Source organism: Gymnodraco acuticeps, unplaced genomic scaffold (assembly GCF_902827175.1).
Source record: "Gymnodraco acuticeps unplaced genomic scaffold, fGymAcu1.1, whole genome shotgun sequence".
NCBI classification, from domain to species: domain Eukaryota; kingdom Metazoa; phylum Chordata; class Actinopteri; order Perciformes; family Bathydraconidae; genus Gymnodraco; species Gymnodraco acuticeps.
Window position 1 is genome coordinate 1,320,509 of NW_022992130.1, and position 21,267 is coordinate 1,341,775.

The window sequence follows — 21,267 nt, forward strand, 5'->3', positions numbered from 1 at the left end:
CTTGAAAACCCAAGCAGATGATGTGAGCATCTTCCACTGCATGCTCCTTAGAGCCAGTGGAGATGTCACGTCTCTTCAGGGCCGGACTGGGACAATAAGTCAGGCCGGGAATTATACACCCAGCCAGGCCACTACCAGTTTTATTTTGTGTAATTTTCCTGGATTTATTTGTCAATATTTACACCGTTGCTGCCCATAGTGATAGCCATAAACTTTAAAACTACCCCAGAATAAACATATGGACATGGGTTACTATTTTTTTTTAAAAGTGCAAATCTATTTAGGAAACTATCCATGTGAACATATTTTAAGTGGAGGTGGACCTCAAATCCTCTAGGGGGGTCCGGGGGCATGCTCCCCCGGTAAGATTTGTTTTTAAATGTTGGACTTAAATGCATCAATCTGGTGCACTTTGAGGGGGAAATAAAGAGACTACACCCATATGAAACAGAACTGTATACATTTAAATAATCATAAAATCATAAGAACATGGCCATAGCCAATAACATACCATATCCAATATGAAAAAACATTGAAACTTGTTTATTTATTTGTTTTTGGTTCATTAGCATGGCATAGTGTGTCTGTGCTCCTGAACCAGCCTCACCCGTCTCCCCCTGTTCCTCTTTGAGGCAGCAGCAAAGACTAGTTTTAGCTCTCAACAAGTTTTTAAAGTTTATCCTACCTTTTTTCACCTAGTTAACTTTTTTTTTTGTATTATTCATGCATATTTTACTAATCACTCCACCTTCAAATGGAAATATGTATTTACATAAATGGTGACCAAACCGTTTGAGACCCACAGTGAACTTAGACTAAGTTAACTATCTAAGCACTCAGAGAGTCCTTTACCTCACCTGAGCTGTAGTTATCAGTCTCTCAGTCTGACAGCAGAGGACTCTCCTCCACCTTGTTGACAGCTCATTCCGTTAGCGCCGCTAGCTAGCACCGGATGCTAACAACAACAATACACGTAACCAGTGCACGCGCTTTCTCTCTCGCTTGCTCGCGCCACACATACACACGCTCCCGAGCTTAAATGACACGAGACCAATCGAGGGCATTAGTGTATGATCTGTATGAAAGTGGCCATGTCGGCAGGCCACATCATGTAGACAGCCAGTCACCCTCTGTGAGGCAGAGTCAGACCCACATTTGCGCAGCGTTGCGTTCACAATACATAACAAATTTTCCTCAAGCCAGCAGGCCACTTAACAGGCCAGGCCATCGGGAAACCTCCCGGTCCTCCCGATGGCCAGTCCGGGCCTGCGTCTCTTCCCCTCTGAGTCTCTATTTGTTGTGTTATGGGGCCCTCTAGTGTCTGAACACAGTGGTGCCCCTTTTCGACAATCCCCACAGACACTGCGCATGCGCATGACAGTGGTGCCTTCACAACCCCAGCCGGCACTGCGCATGCGCGTGGCGGTGGTGCCTTTAAAGCCCCAGCCGGCACTGCGCATGCGCGTGACGGTGGTGCCTTCACAGACCCGCCTGTAATCCGCCTTTTGAGAGATGCCGTAGCTGCTCTCAGAAGGGGGACAGTTGACGGGCTGTTTATTGGTTTTATTGTTTTTCTTATAATTTTTTTGAGCTGCGCCCTTGGCCTGAAGCCTGGATGCGTCAGCAGCAAATGTTTTATGACAGAAAAATCAACAAATTTGTGACATGTGTTTGTGCGGACTTGAGGATGGTGTTGAGGCATCTCTCTAGGCGGCGGGAACACATTTAGAGCTGGGGAACCGTGGACTTCCAGCTCTGTCACAGAGGGGAGAAGGAGGGGCTGTCACGCCGCTCGCTTCTTCTTCCTCGACTGTTGGCCGAAATTCTGGGTTGGCTGTGCCTGAGCTGCAGCCGGAACCGGAGATTTTCTAGGCCAGCTCGCCCTCATCTCCAGCCTGGGCTGGGGACTCGGGGCGGGCTTTTCTTCACGACCCCAGCCGGCACTGCGCATGCGCGTGACGGTGGTGCCTTTACAGCCCCAGCCGGTACTGCGCATGCGCGTGACGGTGGTGCCTTCACAGACCCGTCAATTGTCCGCCCTTTGAGAGAGGCCGTAGCTGCTCTCAGAAGGGGAACAGTTGACGGACTGTTTATTGTTTTTCTTTTCATTTTCGAGCTGCGCCCTTGGCTCGAAGCCTGGATGCGTCAGCGGAAAATGTTTTATGACAGAAAAATCAATAAGTGTGTGACATGTGTTTACGCGGACTTGAGGATGGTGTTGAGGCATCTCTCGAGGCGGCGGGAACACATTTAGAGCTAGGGAACCGTAGACTTCCAGCTCTGTCACAGAGGGGAGAAGGAGGGGCTGTCACGCCGCTCGCTTCTTCTTCCTCGACTGCTGGCCGAAATTCTGGGTTGGCTGCGCCTGGGCTGCAGCCGGAACCGGAGATTTTCTAGGCCAGCTCGCCCTCGTCCCCTATCTGGGCTGGGGACTCGGGGCGGACTGCGACCTCTGCGTTTTCGGTATTTTGAACCGAGCAGGGTTCGGAGCAGCTTGGACGAAGGGCTGCCGCTGCGAAGGCAGCGGCTGGGCCCTTCGAGGGAGGCAGAGGTGGAGGGCCTCGTCCTCCTCCTTTTTCGACTCGCATCTCCTCTGCATGGAGGCAAGAGCGGAGCCGAAAATCCCCTCGGGAACGATGGGCATGTCAAGCACATCCTCCTTTTCCCGGTCTGGGAGGTTGGTGAGGTTGAGCCATCTCGCTCTTTCCTGCACCACCATGATCCCCATTGCCTTACCCGTGGCCTGGACGGCGCAGCGTTGGACACGGAGACAAATGTCTGTGACCGCGGCCAACTCATCCAGAACGGCCGGTCCAGGATTACTCAACATATCCTCACAGAGCTCCGCTTGGTATGCGGTTAGCAGTGAGGAAACGTTCAGAGCCCTGGCGGACAACGCTGCGGCTCTGTAGGACCGTTCAGTCATGGTCGACTGGAAACGGTCCACCTTCGCTGGCAGCGTGGGGTTCCTGCTTGGTGACGGGCCCATCCTCGGTAGGAGGTGGGCTGCCACCAGCAGTTCCATCTGCAGTATGCGGAGCAGGCCGAGCCTCTGCGGGCGAGACCATGGTGAGGTCTCGCCGGAGGCTCCCGCCTGGTGAGGCGTGGGGCTCCGTTCCCGCGTCTCTTGCCGCCACCGGGTCCCGGCCTGACACGGCGTGGGATCCCGGTTCCGCAGCTGCCGCTGTTAGTGAGCCCCAGACCGACACAGTGAGGGGCTCAGTCTCTGCAGCGGACGCCCCCGTGTCTTGATTGCCAAACGGCGAATCAGTGGACATGAGGGAGTCCTGTTCCAACAAGCTAGCTTGGTGTGCTAGCCGTCGGTGGAGGCTCTTTCGGGTGAAAAGGTCACAATGCCCGCACGAGCCGGGGTTGTCGATAGCCTCCTGGGCGTGTTCCAGCCCGAGGCAGGACGAGCAGACCTGGTGTGAGTCTGTGCCTGCTATCTTCAACCCGCAGCCGCATGACCGAGCCTCCGAGTCCCTGACTCCTCTGGTGTGAGGGGGAGAGGCGTCCATCTTGTTCGCCTCGTGGCGTGGAGAGGACCCGCTCGTAACAGGTACGTCGTTGAGAGAAAAAGTGTTACCAACCCGTCCTTAATCCGGAGAAAAAGGGACGGTGTGGGTCCTTTGTTCTCAAAGAATATTGACTGGTGTGTCAATATACTTCTAATCCTTTTCTCCTCCGTGAGAGAGAAAAAGAAAAGCGTCCTCGCTACCGTGGTGTCGGTAGTAAGGGGAAGCTAGCTAGCAACAGGTGCGTAGCTAGCTTGAGAAAAATCAAAACCTTACTTTCCGGGGAAAGAACGGCGAGGTCGATTTTAATACTAACTGGCGTTAGTATTACCGTCTTCTTGCGAAGCAGAAGGAGTAGCCGGCGAGCGCCCGGCGACCGAAATGGTTATATTTGGGTTCAGTCTGTGGACCGTTAAGCTTGTCCGGCTACTATAGAGATGTGCTCTGAAGCGAGAAGAGGTGTTTGAATGGCGCATGCGTCGTGGCGCAAGCTACTTATAGGGGGTGAATTCCCTGACGCTGACGTCAAGATCACCAGCCAATCAGGATTGGCGTAATGAGATTGATGCTTCTGTTTGCTCCGCGATGAGGCGCATCCCATAGTGAGACATCGAACGGAGTGTTATGAATGAGAACTGTTCTATCCTTCAGCACACTGACACACTCTGTCACTCTTGTTGGCCTCGAAGCTGCTGTCTTTTAAAATATGATTATTTCTCTGCTCCTAGTTCATTCCTCTCAGATTCTTCCATCAGTCCCAGTCATTGCATGTCAGTCAATAGAGCTTCAAAAATTTTGTCAAATTCAACAAAAAATGTTTTGTGAGTGAAGGCCAGAGCTAAATTATAGATGGTTTGATTGTGTAATTACAAGGTGAGAGAAAAATAAATCCACATCCTCCTATGAAACGTATTTTATTTCCTTTTCCATGTTATATTTATACTTACTTGCATTAGAACATTTGCATGTTGAACTACATGCTGGATATCTTCCCAGCCTCAAGGAAATACAATAAAATAAATGGATTCATAATTTAAAAAAATTCATAAAAATGTATAAATTAATAATATTGTGTGCAAACATTTCAAATTTAAATATAAAATGAAATTGACTTTTGAAATGATTTCTCACAAAAACCTTTCGAAATTATAGTAAATTATTAAAAAAGTTTTAGTCAATATACGTTTTTCTGCCTAAAATAGTTGAACGTAAACTATATCAAACACCACATGCATGGCAATTAACCCATTTTTGCCCGCTATTTAAATTGACTTTGGTTAGTTAATAAAAATATGGATATTATATATATATATATATATATATATATATATAGCATATAATTGATGCAGTCTTTCTGAACACTTTTTAAAAAAAATACTGCAAATGAAGAATATTTTAAAAAAATCTGCAGAGAGTGCACTTACAGCAGTTGAAAAGATTTGTGAAAGGATAAATTATTCATGGACTTCCATGGCTCTAGTATGGGTGTTTTATGGTTGCTTGTATTATCCTCAGATAGTGGTTTGTTTTAATAACTAGTGACATTTTAATAAATATTGCAAAAAAGGGCTCCAAAAAAGGCGTATATAACCTGGCCGGCTTAGCCAGTTTGTATTTCTTCAAGCACCACAAGATTCATAGTTTATAAAGTACAATTCTGGGCCATTGATTGTGTCATTTCTCCAAACACATACAGTAAAAATGCCTGTTTTGAAGCCTTAAAATGGTGCAGGAAAAGGACTTTACATTGTATTATACTTAAAGACAGGGCTATTCAGTTAAGAGAAGAGAAAAAGGAAAGCAAATTGTTATAATGGGTGATTTAACATTAATGACAGACATAATATGAGGTCCTTGGCACTCAGACTCTAGAGGGTCATGTTGTGATCATGGGGCATCACCCTTACAGCATCAGGACAATATCATATGGAGTCAGACACTGGAAGTGTGCTGGAAGCGTTGACTGGGACTGTTGGAAGGATGAGGCTGATGAGACTGAAGAATCTGCGAGGAACGAACTAGCGGCAGAGGAATAGTTATATAGTAAAAGACAGCAGCTTCATAAGAGGCCAACCATGTGACAGAGTGTGTCACTTTGCTGAAGGATAGACCAGCTATCCAGGCCAGACTCTAAAGACTTACCAAGGTGTAAAATGCTGCTGCCGGAGTACTGACTGGAAATATTGCTGATATCATGTCTACCATATCCTCTTAAAATACTCTGTTCAACAATATCAGTCTCATGAAGAAAGATTTTGTAACGCTTATTCAAAATAGCAGAGAAACATACATTCTGGTTCTCAGGAGGGAACATTAACAGAGGATTGTTGGAAAAGTACACAGTAAGTACTTCATAGTACTTGTGGGGGTAGTTTCACTAGTACTGAGTCCAACAGGATCAATCTCACGAAGAACTAATAGCAACAAAAAAGAATTCCCTCATCAAACTTAGCAAAAGTGGCTTGATTTTGTTCTCAGCAGGGGACTTTGTATTTGAGTATTTCTCAAAAAATACACAGTAAAAGTACTTCAATGTATTGTAAGTAGTAGGCTAATACAAAGTCAAACAGTATCAATTTCATTAAGAACTAATGGTAAAATTATATTTTTATTATTCATCAAAGACAGCAGAAAACATGCATTATAGCCTATAGGGACTCTGACAGAGGATTACTCACAAAGTACACAGTAAAAGTACTTCATTTTATTTCTGGTAGAAGTCAAACTAGAACCAAGTCCAACAGTGTCAGTTTCCTTAAGAACTTGTGGTAACAAATATTTATATCACTCGTCAAATATAGCAGGAATAATGAAGAGCAGCTGATTTGAAAAAACAAACTCGAGAGGCGGCGGAGTGACCGCAGTGCAGAACCGCTGTATAATTTAAATCTCCTATCAATGTTGTCCATTTTAGACATGGGCTTATTATATTTACAGCCCTTAATAACATCCATTTTCTGGGCTCAATATGTGTCTTGGCCGTTTTCGTTGTGATCGCTAAATTCCCCTTGTTTATAATAATCACCGTTCCTTCAGCAGGATACTGTAGTGATTACAAGTGTGATTTTAGCAAACGAGTGCTTTTGTTTTGAAATCACTTCCGTGAGTTTGGCCCCGCCCCTCGCTCCAAGGACCATTTAGTAAGGCAAAAAGCAAAAAGGCCTCTCAGACGCTCTTCCGTTTACGTGTTTAATAAAGAAAAACAATTGGACGGTAGATACACGGATTGCATGTGTGGTTAAAAAAGAAGACTTGCATTTTAGTATAAAGTATTTTATTAGAAATATTGGAAATACTACAGTACATTTGTGGTTATAATTCTGACAAAAGGGCTAAAGAAAAAGTAACAAAAATAAATACAATCTGCATTGACAGAGATATGTGGTAAGTTTCAGGAACTCATCCGATATTGTAAAAGTTGCATCTTTATTTTTGATTCAGCTGAATAAATCGTCATTACAATAAATCGTACAACTGATTACAACAAAAAATCATGGTGTCTGGTTTTACGCTCGCTTTTTTTTACAATATTGTCATGAAATGGCTGTAATAAAATATAAAATTCATATGGATGGAAATCTCCTTCCAGATCAAAGGGCATCTTAAGAGTTGGAAACTTAGATAAGAATATAATTCCTAAAGTAACTTCTCACTAGTGTTTATGACAGAAATACATGTATACACAGTATCTATGGCATCTCAACCATGTGCCATTGCAGGAGAGCAGACTGGTTTTGTGGGTATCATAGACCACAGAATGAACATTAATAGAACAATCAAAAGTTTTTCCCACCAATCATATCATTTTCTTCTTTTCTTTTTTTAAATCAAGAACAGTGGTGGTCACGATTGATTTTAACCCAGTAGTGCAGGTAGCAGAGGCACAGGCAACACAGATGACGAGAAACAAGCCCCACAGAGATTGTCATGGTAACGGAGCATTATCATATTCCACTCATTCACCTCATGCAACGTAGAGACTCAAGTGTTAGAAAATAACCAGTAGCCCAGAAAAACAAGTTTTAAAAGACTATCGAAAAGTGTAAAAATTACTGTTGCGCAATAACAAATACTGCTTGATCCATTTACATCCCAACATTTGAGTTTCTGTCAAGTAGGAAATAGTTTCAGACACTTATTACAAAAAAGTGGATTAAAGGAAAGCAATGCCAAAAGTGTCTTAAGTACACGGTACACAGTGTGGCCTGGAAAAGTACGAGAGGGAGAATTCCTCTGTTGTAGATACAGAAAAAAAGTGCCAGAAAGAGTTCATAGATAATCCTTCATATTGTTTGGTCTGTCCTTGTCTCTTCATTTCAGCAGTGTCCTTCTCTGTCCCAGTCTGTTAAAGCGCGTGTGTGTGTGTGTGTGTGTGTGTGTGTGTGTGTGTGTGTGTGTGTGTGTGTGTGTGTGTGTGTGTGTGTGTGTGTGTGTGTGTGTGTGTGTGTGTGTGTGTACAGCTCTGGCAGACTGCAATGTGCAGGGTTTTTTATGTTTTAAGCCAGTGTTCTTTGTCTTGGCTTAATTCTGGGGTAGAGCTGTTAAGAGAAAATGAGAAGGAATGTTAGCAGTGCACATAAAAAAAAACACAATTTCTCATCTTTGCAGTTTCAGTGACTTTCGACTCACCCCGAGGAGGTTGCGGGGAATGTAACCCTCGGTGTCTCCCATGCGTGCCCACCACCATTCGATCTCATCCTCGTCTTCTCTGCGGACGATGGTCATGCAGTCTCCCTCGCGGAACACCAGTTCATCAGGGTTTTCACCATTGTATTCCCACAGACCGTAGATCACTCCCCTGTTCATGATGCCCATCTTCTCTTGCACACCTGAGGGTAGACAGATTTGGAAGCACACAAAAGATATGAAGTGTAAGACATCATTTTTTTTGCCGGAAACATACACAGGACACAATAACAATTATAACAATGCATTCATAACGTATAGCAAATAACTGACCATAGAGGAACTGAGAGCACTGGGTGTAGCCCTCCTCCATCTCTTCACATTTATCAGCTGCTGTTTGCATGTCGCTGTAAGTCATAGCGAACACGGCTGCACCGGACTCCACCAGGAACTTGCACACTTGCACATTGTTGCAGGATGCAGCACAGTGAAGAGGGGTCCTAGAGGGAGGAAGGAGTTGAGAGTTGAGTAAATAAATGCAAACAATTTGAAAACTCATTGTGACAGTTCAGACTTGTCTCAGGTAATCAGCCATGTCAGCAGTGAACGTACCAGCCGTCACTGTCAGCAGCATTGACATTGACACCAAACTGAACCAGAAACTTGACAATCTCTGTATGTCCAGCACAGACAGCATTGTGTAGAGCAGTGATGCCTTCATCGTTAGGCAGACTGGGATCCTCCACCTGAGATTGAAACAGTTTAAAAGGGGGTAGTGTGAGCCACAGAAAATAGCAAACAAAAATGTCTCTTTTTGATATTTGTTATCTAACACTGACACAATGGTAGCCGACTAACACAGTAGAAAACTAAGCAAAAGAACGCAAAAGTAAATATCTTACTTCATAGATGATCCTCTGGACCAGGTCGAACTCTCCCTCCAGAGAAGAGTCCAGCAGCAGAGCCAGAGGGTTGAACTTCACTCTCATGCTGTGATCGATGCGTTCAGAGCAAAGCTTGCGCAAGTTGGTCCTCTTTCCCTGGAGACACAATCATAACCGTGTAACACGTCAGTGATCATAAAAAGCCATTACAACACAAAGAAGGAAAATGTCAAATCAGAGTCTCCTCCTGATCGTCCACTCTGTTGTGTTCAATGTGGACTGAGAGAAGAGGAGGGACTTGTTTTCCAGCTCTACGAGCGTTGCTTATCCCGTTTACCCAGAAACACAGATTTTTCTAAAACCATGATTACACAAACAATTGCTTCTCAAATGGAGGCGACAGAAGGAGAAAACTAGGGGGGGGAAATTATGAATACTTATTTCTAATTGGTTTACTCACTGGTAATACCCGTCCCCTCAGCATAAAACCCACTTAAGAAGTCTCGCTAAGAGCTTAACAACAAGAACATATGAACTGTTTTTCAACACATAATGGGGAAAGTAGGCTGGGTATCCGCTTACTGTAAGTGGAATAAGGTCCATTTTCTCCAGAAACAATAGAAGTACTTGACAGGAATTATATAATGATATAACAGACCAGCTCAGCACTGTTTACCAGCACAGCTTTATTAAGTAGAATGCACAATAACTGTACCTCATGACCAGCTACTGTGCTAACAAACAAGCATGTGAGAGGATTTAATAACACAAGCACACAACTGTAGTCTGTACTGTACTGAGACTCAGGACTGTGGGACACAAACAAGAGGGTTACCGCCCGGTACATAATGTTTGTGTTTAAGCAGCTTGACAGCTCACCCAAAATCCAAGATAAACTTTTTCCTCTAGTGATATTTATCCATTTAGAATATTTGGGTCTGAGTTGCGGTGTGTTGGACATATCAACAGGGTGATGTCTGCCTTCTCTCGAAAACATTTGATCTACAGTAGATGGCAGTTGTTTTGTGGTGCTCAAAAAACAAAAACAATGTATTTGAAAAACTGAAGCGCAATGCCTCTTTCCAGTTATCATGACTCGGATACACAAGATTATCCACAGACCTTAGAGATATTCAACAGAAGGCAGACATCTCTATGGCTGATATATTGAACACGCGGCAAACACACCAAATAGTATAGATTGATAAATAGCTTGACAGAAAAGAGGACAAATATGAATGCTTCTTTTGTTGTGTCTCATTTAATGTGTTAATACATACCGGTGGCAGAATGACCTGGCCGGTGACCTCGGGGGCCTTCATGTTGAAGGTGTCCTCTCCCAAGCTGTCCTGCTCCGCTCCACTGGGGTATGGGGGTGGGGGGTATGGGGGGAACTCTTCCAGGAAGCCTTCTGGAGGTGGAGGGGGGAGGTTGGAAATTGCGTCCTCAGAGCCAGAACCTGGAGGTGGTGGGAAGTGACCGTCATCTGGCCTGGGCGCTGGGTGGGATGGGGGAGGAGGGGGGATAATGTCCTCTCTCTCTTGGAAGGCTGACGGTGGTTTGGTGTGCTCAGGGGGTCCTGGCACGGGGACATTAGCTGTAGTGATGTGAGACGGGAGCTGTCCCCCCTCCGGAGTCTCTGTTGATTGGTGGTCCGCTCCACCCAGAGAAACATGCGGCCCCGCAGATCCCTCCGCCGCCTTCTCTGCTTCACCAGCGTAGGTGGGAGTGGTCGGTGTGGTAATAGTCTCCATAGCTTTCAGGGTGGTCTTCTGGTAGAGGAGTTTCTGAATGTTGGGCCCCGCAGGACCCTCGGGTTCAGTGATGGAGCTGCGTTTCTTCAGCGGCCTGGGGGCGTTGTAGAGCTTCTTCCTCAGGGCTTCCAGGTCGCCATCGTTCTGGTTCCTGTAGGGGTTTGAAATGAAGGGAAGCAGCTTGGTGGGGCTGAGGGGCCGGGGGGTGCGCTCCGTTTCGGGTTGGGGGACCTCAGATGGACTGGGACCCACGTTGTAGGCTCCGTTGTGGTCGACCTCAGATTCAAAGGCAGGGGAGCGGCGGTCCATGTAAGGGTTCTCTGGATATAGGAGGCCTCCACTGGGGATCACTGGTTTACCGTACACTATGAACAAAGACAGGAAACAAGTGTTACACAGATACACTAATAACTGACCCTTTGTTCTGCCCCCAAGCAAATTAAAATGTGATAATTACAAGATGCTCAGGTCAGCAATGCGCTAAGTAAACAATGCAGTGATAATGGTTAAAAGAAAAACCGGATAGAATAATATATTCTTTCCTCTAAGATACTGCTTATTTTTCTCAATGGCTGTAGAAAAACCTGCTTGTATCAGTCTCTAAATCAGCTGCTCAAAGTTTGTATTAAATATAAATGATTGCTTAAGGCGAACATTGGTCAAAAATGTACACCAGATGGGAATATCAATTATGAATGCAGTTGAAATCAGAGTATATTGTTTTTTTTATATAAATAAAATACTAGTTCGGTACGGAGCCCCCTAGGGGACATGGAGAAGAAAAAAAAAATTATTTAAAAAAAAAAAAAAAAAAAATGTTTTGCGAAATCTCGCAAAAGTATTGCGATATCTCGCAAAACATTTTTTTTTTTTCTTAATTATAATGTACCTATATGTTGTATATGCATCAGTAATATTTGACATTTTCTATGCCTATTTAAGACTTTAATTGGACTTTTCGTTTAAAACTTCCCATGCATCTCTCTTATCTCTTATCCTCTCTTATCTTAGTGGTATCTTATCTTTTTTTTTGTTTCCCATTAATGTCTTTGCATGTACAGAGCTAGCATTGATTCAATCCTCCAAACTGACTCAGGGGAGGAGAAAAATGTGTTCCATTTCAATTCCACAACTCCAGTCAAAAGCAGCAGGCACGGTTGCCTGTTATTGCGTTTGTAAAGGGAAGATGTAACAGATGGTGTAGACGCTCTAGCTCATCCTGTGGTCAACGGTGTGTGAATATATTCCTGTTGAATATGCTAAACAGAACAGCAGCAGGGCAGAACTACTTAACAGTGAATATATCTCAAGTGACACAATATTCTATTTTTATAAACGCTTGTCTAGATTCCTGAATTTAGATTTAAAGGTGCCCTAGTATACAGTTTTTCATTAATATATTATAGGTCTCAGATATATACAAAACATGTCTCTGAAGTGTTTACCTCAAAATATCAAACAGATCACGCATTGTAGCATCCCATAATCCCCTCTGTTTCAGCCCTGTTTCAAAAGTGCTGATTCTCTGTCTGTTACTTTAGATGAAAATAAGGAGCCCCTCCCCACGCCCCTCTGAGAGATATTTGGTTAAAAAGAAGTCAATGGTGCTCTAGGAGGAGATGCAGGTGATAAGGTGGGGGTGGGGGGTGTTACCTTGGTTGGTTATTGGCTAATGGTTACACAAGCCAATACAACATTATGACATCATAAAGTGGCCAAAATCTGATCGGCTCATTTTTAGACAGGTTTTTATATAAATGGATCAGGACAAAAAGTGAGAGAATCTTTTTTCCTGACACTTTCAGAATCTTTTAATGCAGAGTATTTTATTGTGTATAAAAGTGGATTTTGAATAATAAGTGACCTTTAAGTCATCCCTAGATTTTTACTCTAGTATTAGTCTTAAGATTGAATGCTCAATCTTCTTAAAGAGATACTCTGAGATTAATACGTAAACTTGAAGATTGACATGTGTTCATATACTCTTTGATTGTGTGTTTTACAGCAGAAAGACCATATTCATGTGTCACCTGAACAACTGTGTTTTTGACTAAACTCAAAAAGTTACATCTGGGTATTCTTACCACTGACAAATCCATTGGAGCGGCTCTGATTCCTGTTGAGAGCGTTCTGCACTCCACTCGGCGGGTGGAAGGGCTTGGCTGACCCGGCCTGCTGCGTGTACATGGAGTAAATGGAGCTGGCCGCTAAAGTCTGAGGCTTGGAGGAGGGCAGCTCCGGGGTGAAGGGCCGCACGGTGGCTGCAGGTGGAGCGTCCTGCTTGGAGGGGAGGGGGAGTGTCTGGCTCTGTGAGGATGGGAGAGGGCTGCGGCCCTGGGGGGGCTGGGGCTGCTGGCTGTGGGGCTTGGCTTTGGGGAAGGTGCCTGTGTTGAGGCCTGGTTTCCCATAGGGAACGACACCAGGGCCTTTTGGTTTGGTGGGAACTGGAGGAGGCACCTTGACTGGACCTTTGGGGGCCGACTGTGGACATGAAAGGACAGAGAGAGAATTAGATGCATGGATTTATTACTGCTAAACAAGTATTTTCTTGGACCTTTACTTAGTATTTAAGGAGTTTGTTTTCATTCATTCTCACCTTTGCGTCCCTGACCAGGTCATCACTGCTCTGGTTTTTGCGGAGGGAGGTGGCGGGAACGTCCGTTGACTCAAACATGGAGAGTGGACGCACCTTCTTATCTCTCCTCGTTTCAGTCTCATCTATTCACACACAACATATAGAGGCAGTAATCAGTTTCACCGCATGTTCAGAGCAAGCGTGATTCTATAGAAAGACAGAACAAAAGCCCCTTTCAAAGCTTTTGTTCTGCCTTCATTACCGTTTTCACAGTTCCAGGAAAGATTGCAGTGCACTTTCTGTGGAGGAGTTGTATGTGTGTGTGGTGTTTGCATGTGTGTATTGCTCTAACCTTGTTCTGTGTTGGAGTGGGAGGTCATTCGGGGCAATGTTGAAGATGAACCATGACCGTTGGTGTTGGATTCTGGACCTGAAGAGCCCCAGTCTGCCAGCTTGGATGGCTGAAGGCCTGTGGGACCAGCAGGAGAGGAGGGAAAGAAAAAGGGACAGGCGGAGAATGTGTTAATGTCAAAAAAATACTATAATTCTTTTAATAAAGATAAGTGGTAACCTTCTGCAGTCACAATTGTCCCACAAAAGCACAAAGCTGTGTTGTATGCAGAGTCACACAGAGCAAACAGTCATGAAACAGTCATTTGAAAAAAGCACTATGCCTCCATCGTTACTCATCATTTGTTGTTTTGGTTGACTGACTAAGACTCAGCCAGTAGCCATGCATGTCCGCAGACATCAACAGTCAAATGAGCCACAAAAGCATGGAGCACTCGCAACTAGCAAGATTAGCATCACATCAAAGACAGTCAAATCTTCATAATCATAATGATTATCCTTTGCAGTGCCCATAGTTTAGTGGTGTCGTAGAACGACACAACAAACACAAAACATATTTTGCCAACAAGATCAGATTTGGATGGTCAGGATACACACAGCTTGTCAGTTCAACTGAAGGTTATGCATTTGTTTCCGACTGACCCATTTAGAGCGGCGGAAAATAACTGAGGAGAACAAACAAAAACCCGCTTTAACAAACAGCGGCAAAACAAGCAGAAAGGACTAATAATGTAGCTAGCCAATTATGAGAATAAATCTCAGCTTTTTCAGTAGGAATCTCCCCTTTAAAAATAAACAGAACCACACAAAGCCGTGGAGAGAAATACACGCACCACACACAAACACGAGTGTGTACCTTTTCTCTTAGCCCGCAGCTCTTTCAGAGGCTTAAGCAAGAACATGGCTTCTGAGGAAGATGCATTCGAAAGAAAAGAAAAACAAAAGTAGCCTTAGAGCTCCATATCTCCCTTTGCTCGAGTCATGCTGTTGGCACGGCCCAGGTAGGGGCCCCCCTGAGGGGCCAAGCAGAGATCAGAACAACCCCCAGGAGCCGGCCTGAAACTCTGCACAACGTCCCTGCTAGAAGAACCGGGAATGTGTTTATACCAAGAGCAGATTCCTCTGCCTCCCTGCCCATCCCTCTCTCTCCTCTTTACATGCTGCAAATCAACTCAGCATGCAGAAATAATTGCGTGCAACATCATGACAGACTGGGGAAAAAACTGATACTTTCACTTCTTGTATGTGGGATTGCTTTAAATAGGAAAACATGGGCTGATAATGAGTAGACTGAATGAGGAAAGAGGTGGTCCCTGGTGCTGTTCTTTTGTAATGACTCATTTCTGTGTATGATCATTCATTTTTAATAACATAAAGCTGGCCCACTATCCACTGGGGGACTGGTTCAGGGCTAAGAGATCGAGTCTAGAGACAGAGCCTCTGAGAAAGAATTACTGAGAAAGAACAAAGAACATTTCTAAATGGGAAATGTTGCTCTGGTCTCTCATTGCTTTGGTCAGACTTCATTCCACTCCATCACACAGCACACAGCACACATGCTACTGCAGTCTGTGGAAAGAGAGTGCAGCAGCTTAGTCTGTACTGGCTCTAAAAGTTGACTTTTAAAAAAGGATAAAAGCAGAAGAGACACACATCGTGGCAATAGGAACAATGGTTCAATAACTGGCTCACTCACTGCAAAGCATATCACAAGTTCTTCAGAAAATGTAAAAGAGGATAAAGAGTTCAAAGTTCAGGCTCAGCAAAACTCGGTCACAACACACCATCCAGGAGGTAACTAGCTACCTTCCGAGCTCAGATCGACATCGCAACCAGCAGGTGTCCCAGAATCCACTGCTTCTACTGAAAGCAGGATGGTGTTGTCACATTTAAACAGTTAATGGGAGTACAATCACAAAGGAACACCTAGAATAGTAGTTGAAAACACTTTTGGGATCCTAACCGTTCTTTGATCTGAAAATGTAAGCTTTTATTTTACAAGTGAGCTGTTGCAGAACTCAGCAATTGCCTCAATTATCTGAATACATTTTTACTATTGATGGCCCGCCCCCGAGTCTTGATTCGAGCCATGTTACAGAAATGAAAAGGAATGGTTTTAGAAGTAAAAGGCTGCAGGCGTTGTGTGGGCGCTGTGTGGTCTCCGGCTGCTCACCTGGGCCGGCCTTGCTCTGCGGGTCGTGGGCAGGGAGGGTTGCCGTGCCGTCTGGGTAGGCTGGTTTTACGAGCAGCTCGTGCCTCACTGGGCCCCGGGGCATGGTGGACGACTGGATGTACGGGCCGACCGCCGCCACACGAGACGGACCTGACTGCTGTCCGGCTGGGCCATCTGTGGGCACCTGTACAGAGAAGAGGTGGGAGAGAAGAGAGTCTGTTAGAGAAGCAAAGATCTGAGGGAATGTCTCAAATGTGTGTGTTACGTGTGCAGGAGAGAGTATGGCATTGTATTTGTGCCTCAGTCCTGAGCTAGTAATGGAAGTTTAGGAGAACTGGAAGATACATTTTGCAGGCATATTCATTATAGACAATCTACTCAAGAAAAGGATATTTAATTGTATCAAACTTTTATGCTCCAAAAGGAATTTCCATGCTATTAACTCAATTAACGTGCAATAGTTTCCTGTGCACTGAATATCCCATTGCTCACTCAGGAATGAGGTACACAAATATTGCCATAAGGGAGAAACACTATTCAGACACATAAACGTGGATGACAAAAATAGTAACCACAACTTACGAATGTATAAAACTTTGTTGACATTGAGATGAGTATCACAGAAATCATGCTAAAATGTTATATTTTTAATACATTTTCACATTTGGGCACTAATCAAAAACACTACAAGTCCATATTAGCCCTCTTAGGCTCTAATGGTTAATAAGTTACAAAGAAAACGGAGTTGTATAATATAATAATGGATACAAATGCTGAGAAAGCTGTGGCCTAAAGGTGGTGCCAGACCAGGGCCAAGTTGTTCATCAATATGTTTTTCTGGCTAGTATGGAAGGGTTCAAAGATTTGTAAGGCAGTCATAATGTTTCCAACCCGTAGCTGATGCTAGAAGAACTAGCATTAGAGTAAGACACTTGTGAGAGTTTATGAAGGTGAGACCTTATAACGCTGATGATGGCCATGGTTTCATGAGGACCATGAACAACCACATTGCTTCAAGAAAACACATGCATTACAGTTGCTGATTTATAAAAGATTTAGCTTACACAGATGTATCAAATATTGAAACCCATGATTTGACTCCTATAGTGCTTTTTATAAAACAAGTTGCAATGGAGCATTGTGCAGGGAATTGAAAGCAGCTTGGATTGTCGTGGGATCTCCATCTTGGACAGGTGATGTCAAATCTACAGCACAACCTTTTTGAAATCCTGTAGATTAATTCCAGGCTTGAATCAGAGAACGCTTGAAGTTAAAAGAGGGTAAGTTAGTCATGAATACCACATCTTATACAATAAATTAAATGCACTTGTGATTTCCAAACCAAACAAACAGACTCCAAATGTCCCTTTAGACTCGGTAAAGTACTTGAACCGTGTTTTTAAAAACAGCTCATCCCCTGGACAAAAATATATCCTCCTGAATTCATGATGACAAGCTGTCCCTTTGGAAACAAGATGATCAGAAAGAAAAAGGGACACATACTTTAGGATCAGCTTCAATGCTAGTTTAGTTACCTGAAGATGAGTGTCTTTTGAAGCCCTCTCTTTACCGGGATAGCCATTCTTGAAAAAACAAAAGCACAAACATAAAACAGCAGTTCAAAATACCAAAGTATCCCTTTCTTCAATCTGATATTAGCCTTTTGTTAGTTCCCTGTACTACGCATCATAATACGGTGCGGGGTGTCTCTCGGCTGGCAGCTCTCAGGCTACCTCTCTTCAGTCAGAATGGTTAAACAGGGTTTTTGGGTGATGTCAGACAGACTCTTGCTGTTTGGTTGGAGGAGAGAGGCAGCTTGGATGGAGGGTCTTTGTGTCAGTGTGAAAAAGGCCCTCTCATTATGATTCCAGGCAGGGTGTGGGTAAATCACCTCCTCACCGGGCCCTTTCAAGCCTTCATCTCTAAAACACACTCACACACAGGCATGCACACACGCACACATATTTCTCTATTCTGTTCCTACTTTATTCGATTTGTAAAGGGAACATTAAAAGACAAGTTGGGCTTCCCTAAAGTCGGATAAGGTGGCACGTTTTTACTTCATCTAGAAATCTTCCAGGCAGAGCTGCGGGAGGATATGTTACATTTACATTATAACATTTATTATTTATGTTCCAACTCATAGATCTTGTACACTGCATAAGTAAACATCGCATGCTGTAAACTCAAGAGGCAATGTTTTTGTACAGTATCTACAACCCAGGGGAAATATCATTTCATAGAGGAGCTTTTTGATTTGCATTACAAAGTTAGGAATCAGCATAATATATTGCAAAACGAAATTTGAGGTTAATTGGTTGAATGTTAATTTGGTTGAAAGACAGAAAGTTAATGGTGACGGCCAATGAAACACCTGCATATTGTCTGAGAGGAAGTCCACCTGATCAGTAGACATAAAGAAAGAAACAAAGTCAAATGACTTGTGTTTTTAAGCTGGTAAAAACATAAAATCATTCATCACTCGATCAGAATGATTATGTTTCGTTTTTGCCACCCTTACATCTTCTGCTATCCCTTCACAAGCATTCAATCTCAGGCAGTGAACGTGTTAATATTCCTTCCCAACAGTCTGTTGACTCTTCTTTACAGTCCCATGGCAACATGTGTTCAAAACAACTCCTGTAAAGGGGAGAGTGGAGCAGGGAGACACCAGGCAGCGAGCTGAGAGCCAACGCTTATAACGACAATAAGATCTAGTAAAGAGACTAGGTTATTCAGCCTTTCAAGTATTTCTAGTATCTGTTACATTCAGTTTGTATTATGCAATATGTTTTTAAAAGCAAACGTTCTTGGTAAGAAGTTTGTTTGCCTTCAGTAAACTAATTATTCGTCTTTTCCTGTTTCTGTGTAGTCATAGAAGATAGCATCTCCGCTGACATTCCAGCCTTTCTGAAGTGTCAGCATGCGCTTATTACTCCTCTCCTCTCTGCAGAAGCTGTTTCTGCCAAATGGAACTGAAAACAGCGGGAGTGTAAACTCAGATGCGACTCTAATCAAAATGATAATCAATCCACACCAGCTATCTCAGACAAAGGGATCAAAGAGTGGAAAAAGACGGATAGGAGTGATCTCCTTCGAGTGAGGGCATCACTAGGTTTTCCCACACAGAAGATTTTAAGTTAAGGAGCCTTACGTTGGAATGGGTGAGCTCTGAATGCCAGGGTATCTGAGGCTTCCGGAGGGAAAGAGACATACAAACAGCCTTTAATATGAGGCCACTAGGGGGAGCTCTGATCAACATCTTTTCCATAACTTATTTGAAATATTGTGGCTTGGGGAAATTGCAAGAAAAACACATTAACAAATGTCAACACCTTATCCAGAAAGACACCTCAGGGGGTTCTGCATCAGGTCACATATGTGTATTTATGTTGTTGATGTGATACTTACAGGCAAGTTCTCTTTCTGCTGCAGCGCTGCCTTCTTCTTCCACAGCCGATCTCGGAGCTCAATGATGCGTTTGTCCATGGCAGCCACCTCCATGTTGCGCTTGTTCAGGCCGTCTCGCTGCTGCTGCAACTTAGAGTTCTGATCCTGGTTCAGCTTGTTCCTCAGCTGAAGAAGGACAAAACATGGGGACAAAAGGAAGAGATGGTTCAATGTTTGTGCTCATTAAAATAAATACTGTGTTTGGAGCCATGTGTTGTGCTGATTTATGTAATTTAGTAACTATTGTTTCTGCACACCTGTAGCTCCTTGTACAGACGGTCGAGTTCAGCCACAGAGCTCTGGTTGTCATTGAAGTTGTCCATTTTTCCATTTTTAAGCAACTCGAGCTGTAGGCTGAGATCCTCCACCTTGGTAGCAGCCATCACTAGTTCTCTCTGCTTCTGCTGAAACAGGTTGTTCATCTGGTCGATCTCCTCCACTGGAAAGGAAGTGGAATTGAGATGAGAGAATTCAGGGACACAGAACATCATGAAATCAAAGAAATAATCTATTCAAATCAAATATTCCACGCTTCCTGTCATATAATATTCTGAGCAGGCATTTATTCATAAAATCCTTTAAGTTCCTGAGGAGCTTACCCAGTTTTCCATTGCTGAGGCGCTTCTGCTCCACCTGGCCCTTGAGGGCCCGGACCTTCTTGAGCCGAGTCTCCTGGTTCTCGATGTTCTCTCGGAGGCGCTGCAGCTTCTCCTGCTCAGACGCCTGCTGCTGCTGACGCTGCTCCTGCTGCTTTAAGTAGCGCAGCCGCTGCTCCTGAAGAAAGGGACAAGAGGAGAAAGGGAGACAAGGTCAGGAACATTATTTAACAGACACAACCCTGTTAACTATCATTAATGAGTAATCAATGGCTGAGTTTCGTTCCTCAACAGGTGCTGTCAAAATGTCCTCAGGCATTGAGGTACAGATGTTATGGGCCACTAGTAAATTGGCTGTTGTAAGAATACACCTTCCTCTCTTACTGCTCCTGCAGGCTGTTAGGAATGCATTTTATATCAACATGCCAGGCTAAATAGAGTGCAACAGTAATGAGTCTCAAAACACTGGAATTAGTTAGCATTTAACACTTCCCGTTTTTGTTTTTTTAAAGTGTGTTTGATTAGATGCATGAAATACAGAAAGTTCTGTGTCTAACACAAGCAAAACATATTTGACATTTAGTTTTAAGACATAAAATACTTCATAAAGGACCCCAGTAGTGAATGTCCAAAGCTTCTGTGTCTAACAAAAGGGCAATTGCTAAAAACAGTAGTCTGGCTTTAGCTTAGAGGTGGTGATAAGCACCTAAGCGAGCAATATGCAGTGAGTTTATAGCCTTACTTTAGCAAGTCACTTGAGATCAAAATCATGAAGTGGTGTTAATATGTGGAAATGATCCTGCTGATAAAAATGTGTTAAGTAAAAATAAAAAGTTTGGTTTAGCACAGATCTTATTTTCTGCAATATTCCAAAATCCAGAAGCAAAATCCTATTGCTTTTTGTCAAATGAAAATAGCTACAAGAGCCAAGAAATCTTTGTGTAAAGTGAAACGGAGTTAAATCTTCAGTCTTAAACAATGAAACAGTGTGCTATGCACCTGAGCCTCAAACCGGTTCTAAGATGAACAGAACACTGTCTCTACCTGGAACAGAACACTGTCTCTACCTGGAACTATACCAGGTGATGTGTGCTGATTGTAATGTTTGTTTTCCGGATTGTGCAAGTGTTCATGACTGCTTGAAGCAGCATTCCTTGGCTTACATCATCCTCAGGCAACAGTTGCTTCGATCAGAATGCTAGACAGGTTTCAGCCTGCGGGCCATATTAAAGCATATTAATTTTTTTTTTAAACAAGAGAGATCAATATGTATAAGCAAAGAAACATGTTCTTTGCACACAATGTTTTAATATATCACGTCTGTTTCGGTCATATCAATCCCC

At 43.7% G+C, this 21,267-nt stretch overlaps 1 protein-coding gene across 3 annotated transcripts in view; it reads right to left on the reverse strand.

The window, feature by feature from the left end:
• Positions 1-6,772: 6,772 nt before the first annotated feature.
• tp53bp2a (tumor protein p53 binding protein, 2a) overlaps positions 6,773-21,267 on the reverse strand; it is a 30,233-nt gene continuing 15,738 nt past the window's right edge. The window contains exons 7-22 of one of the 3 annotated variants that reach the window (XM_034203782.1): positions 19,928-20,102; positions 19,586-19,767; positions 19,290-19,454; positions 19,033-19,071; positions 17,414-17,461; positions 15,879-16,062; positions 13,707-13,823; positions 13,376-13,497; positions 12,864-13,260; positions 10,306-11,144; positions 9,044-9,181; positions 8,754-8,887; positions 8,475-8,641; positions 8,145-8,344; positions 7,972-8,053; positions 6,773-7,913 (exon numbers count right to left, since the gene is read on the reverse strand). In XM_034203782.1, the coding sequence (XP_034059673.1) occupies positions 8,012-8,053; positions 8,145-8,344; positions 8,475-8,641; positions 8,754-8,887; positions 9,044-9,181; positions 10,306-11,144; positions 12,864-13,260; positions 13,376-13,497; positions 13,707-13,823; positions 15,879-16,062; positions 17,414-17,461; positions 19,033-19,071; positions 19,290-19,454; positions 19,586-19,767; positions 19,928-20,102 (2,949 nt within the window). In that variant the 3' untranslated portion in view covers positions 6,773-7,913; positions 7,972-8,011. Of the gene's footprint in view, positions 8,054-8,144; positions 8,345-8,474; positions 8,642-8,753; positions 8,888-9,043; positions 9,182-10,305; positions 11,145-12,863; positions 13,261-13,375; positions 13,498-13,706; positions 13,824-15,878; positions 16,063-17,413; positions 17,462-19,032; positions 19,072-19,289; positions 19,455-19,585; positions 19,768-19,927; positions 20,103-21,267 lie in introns of all 3 variants that reach the window. The other 2 variants (XM_034203781.1, XM_034203783.1) reach the window with 2 other exon arrangements.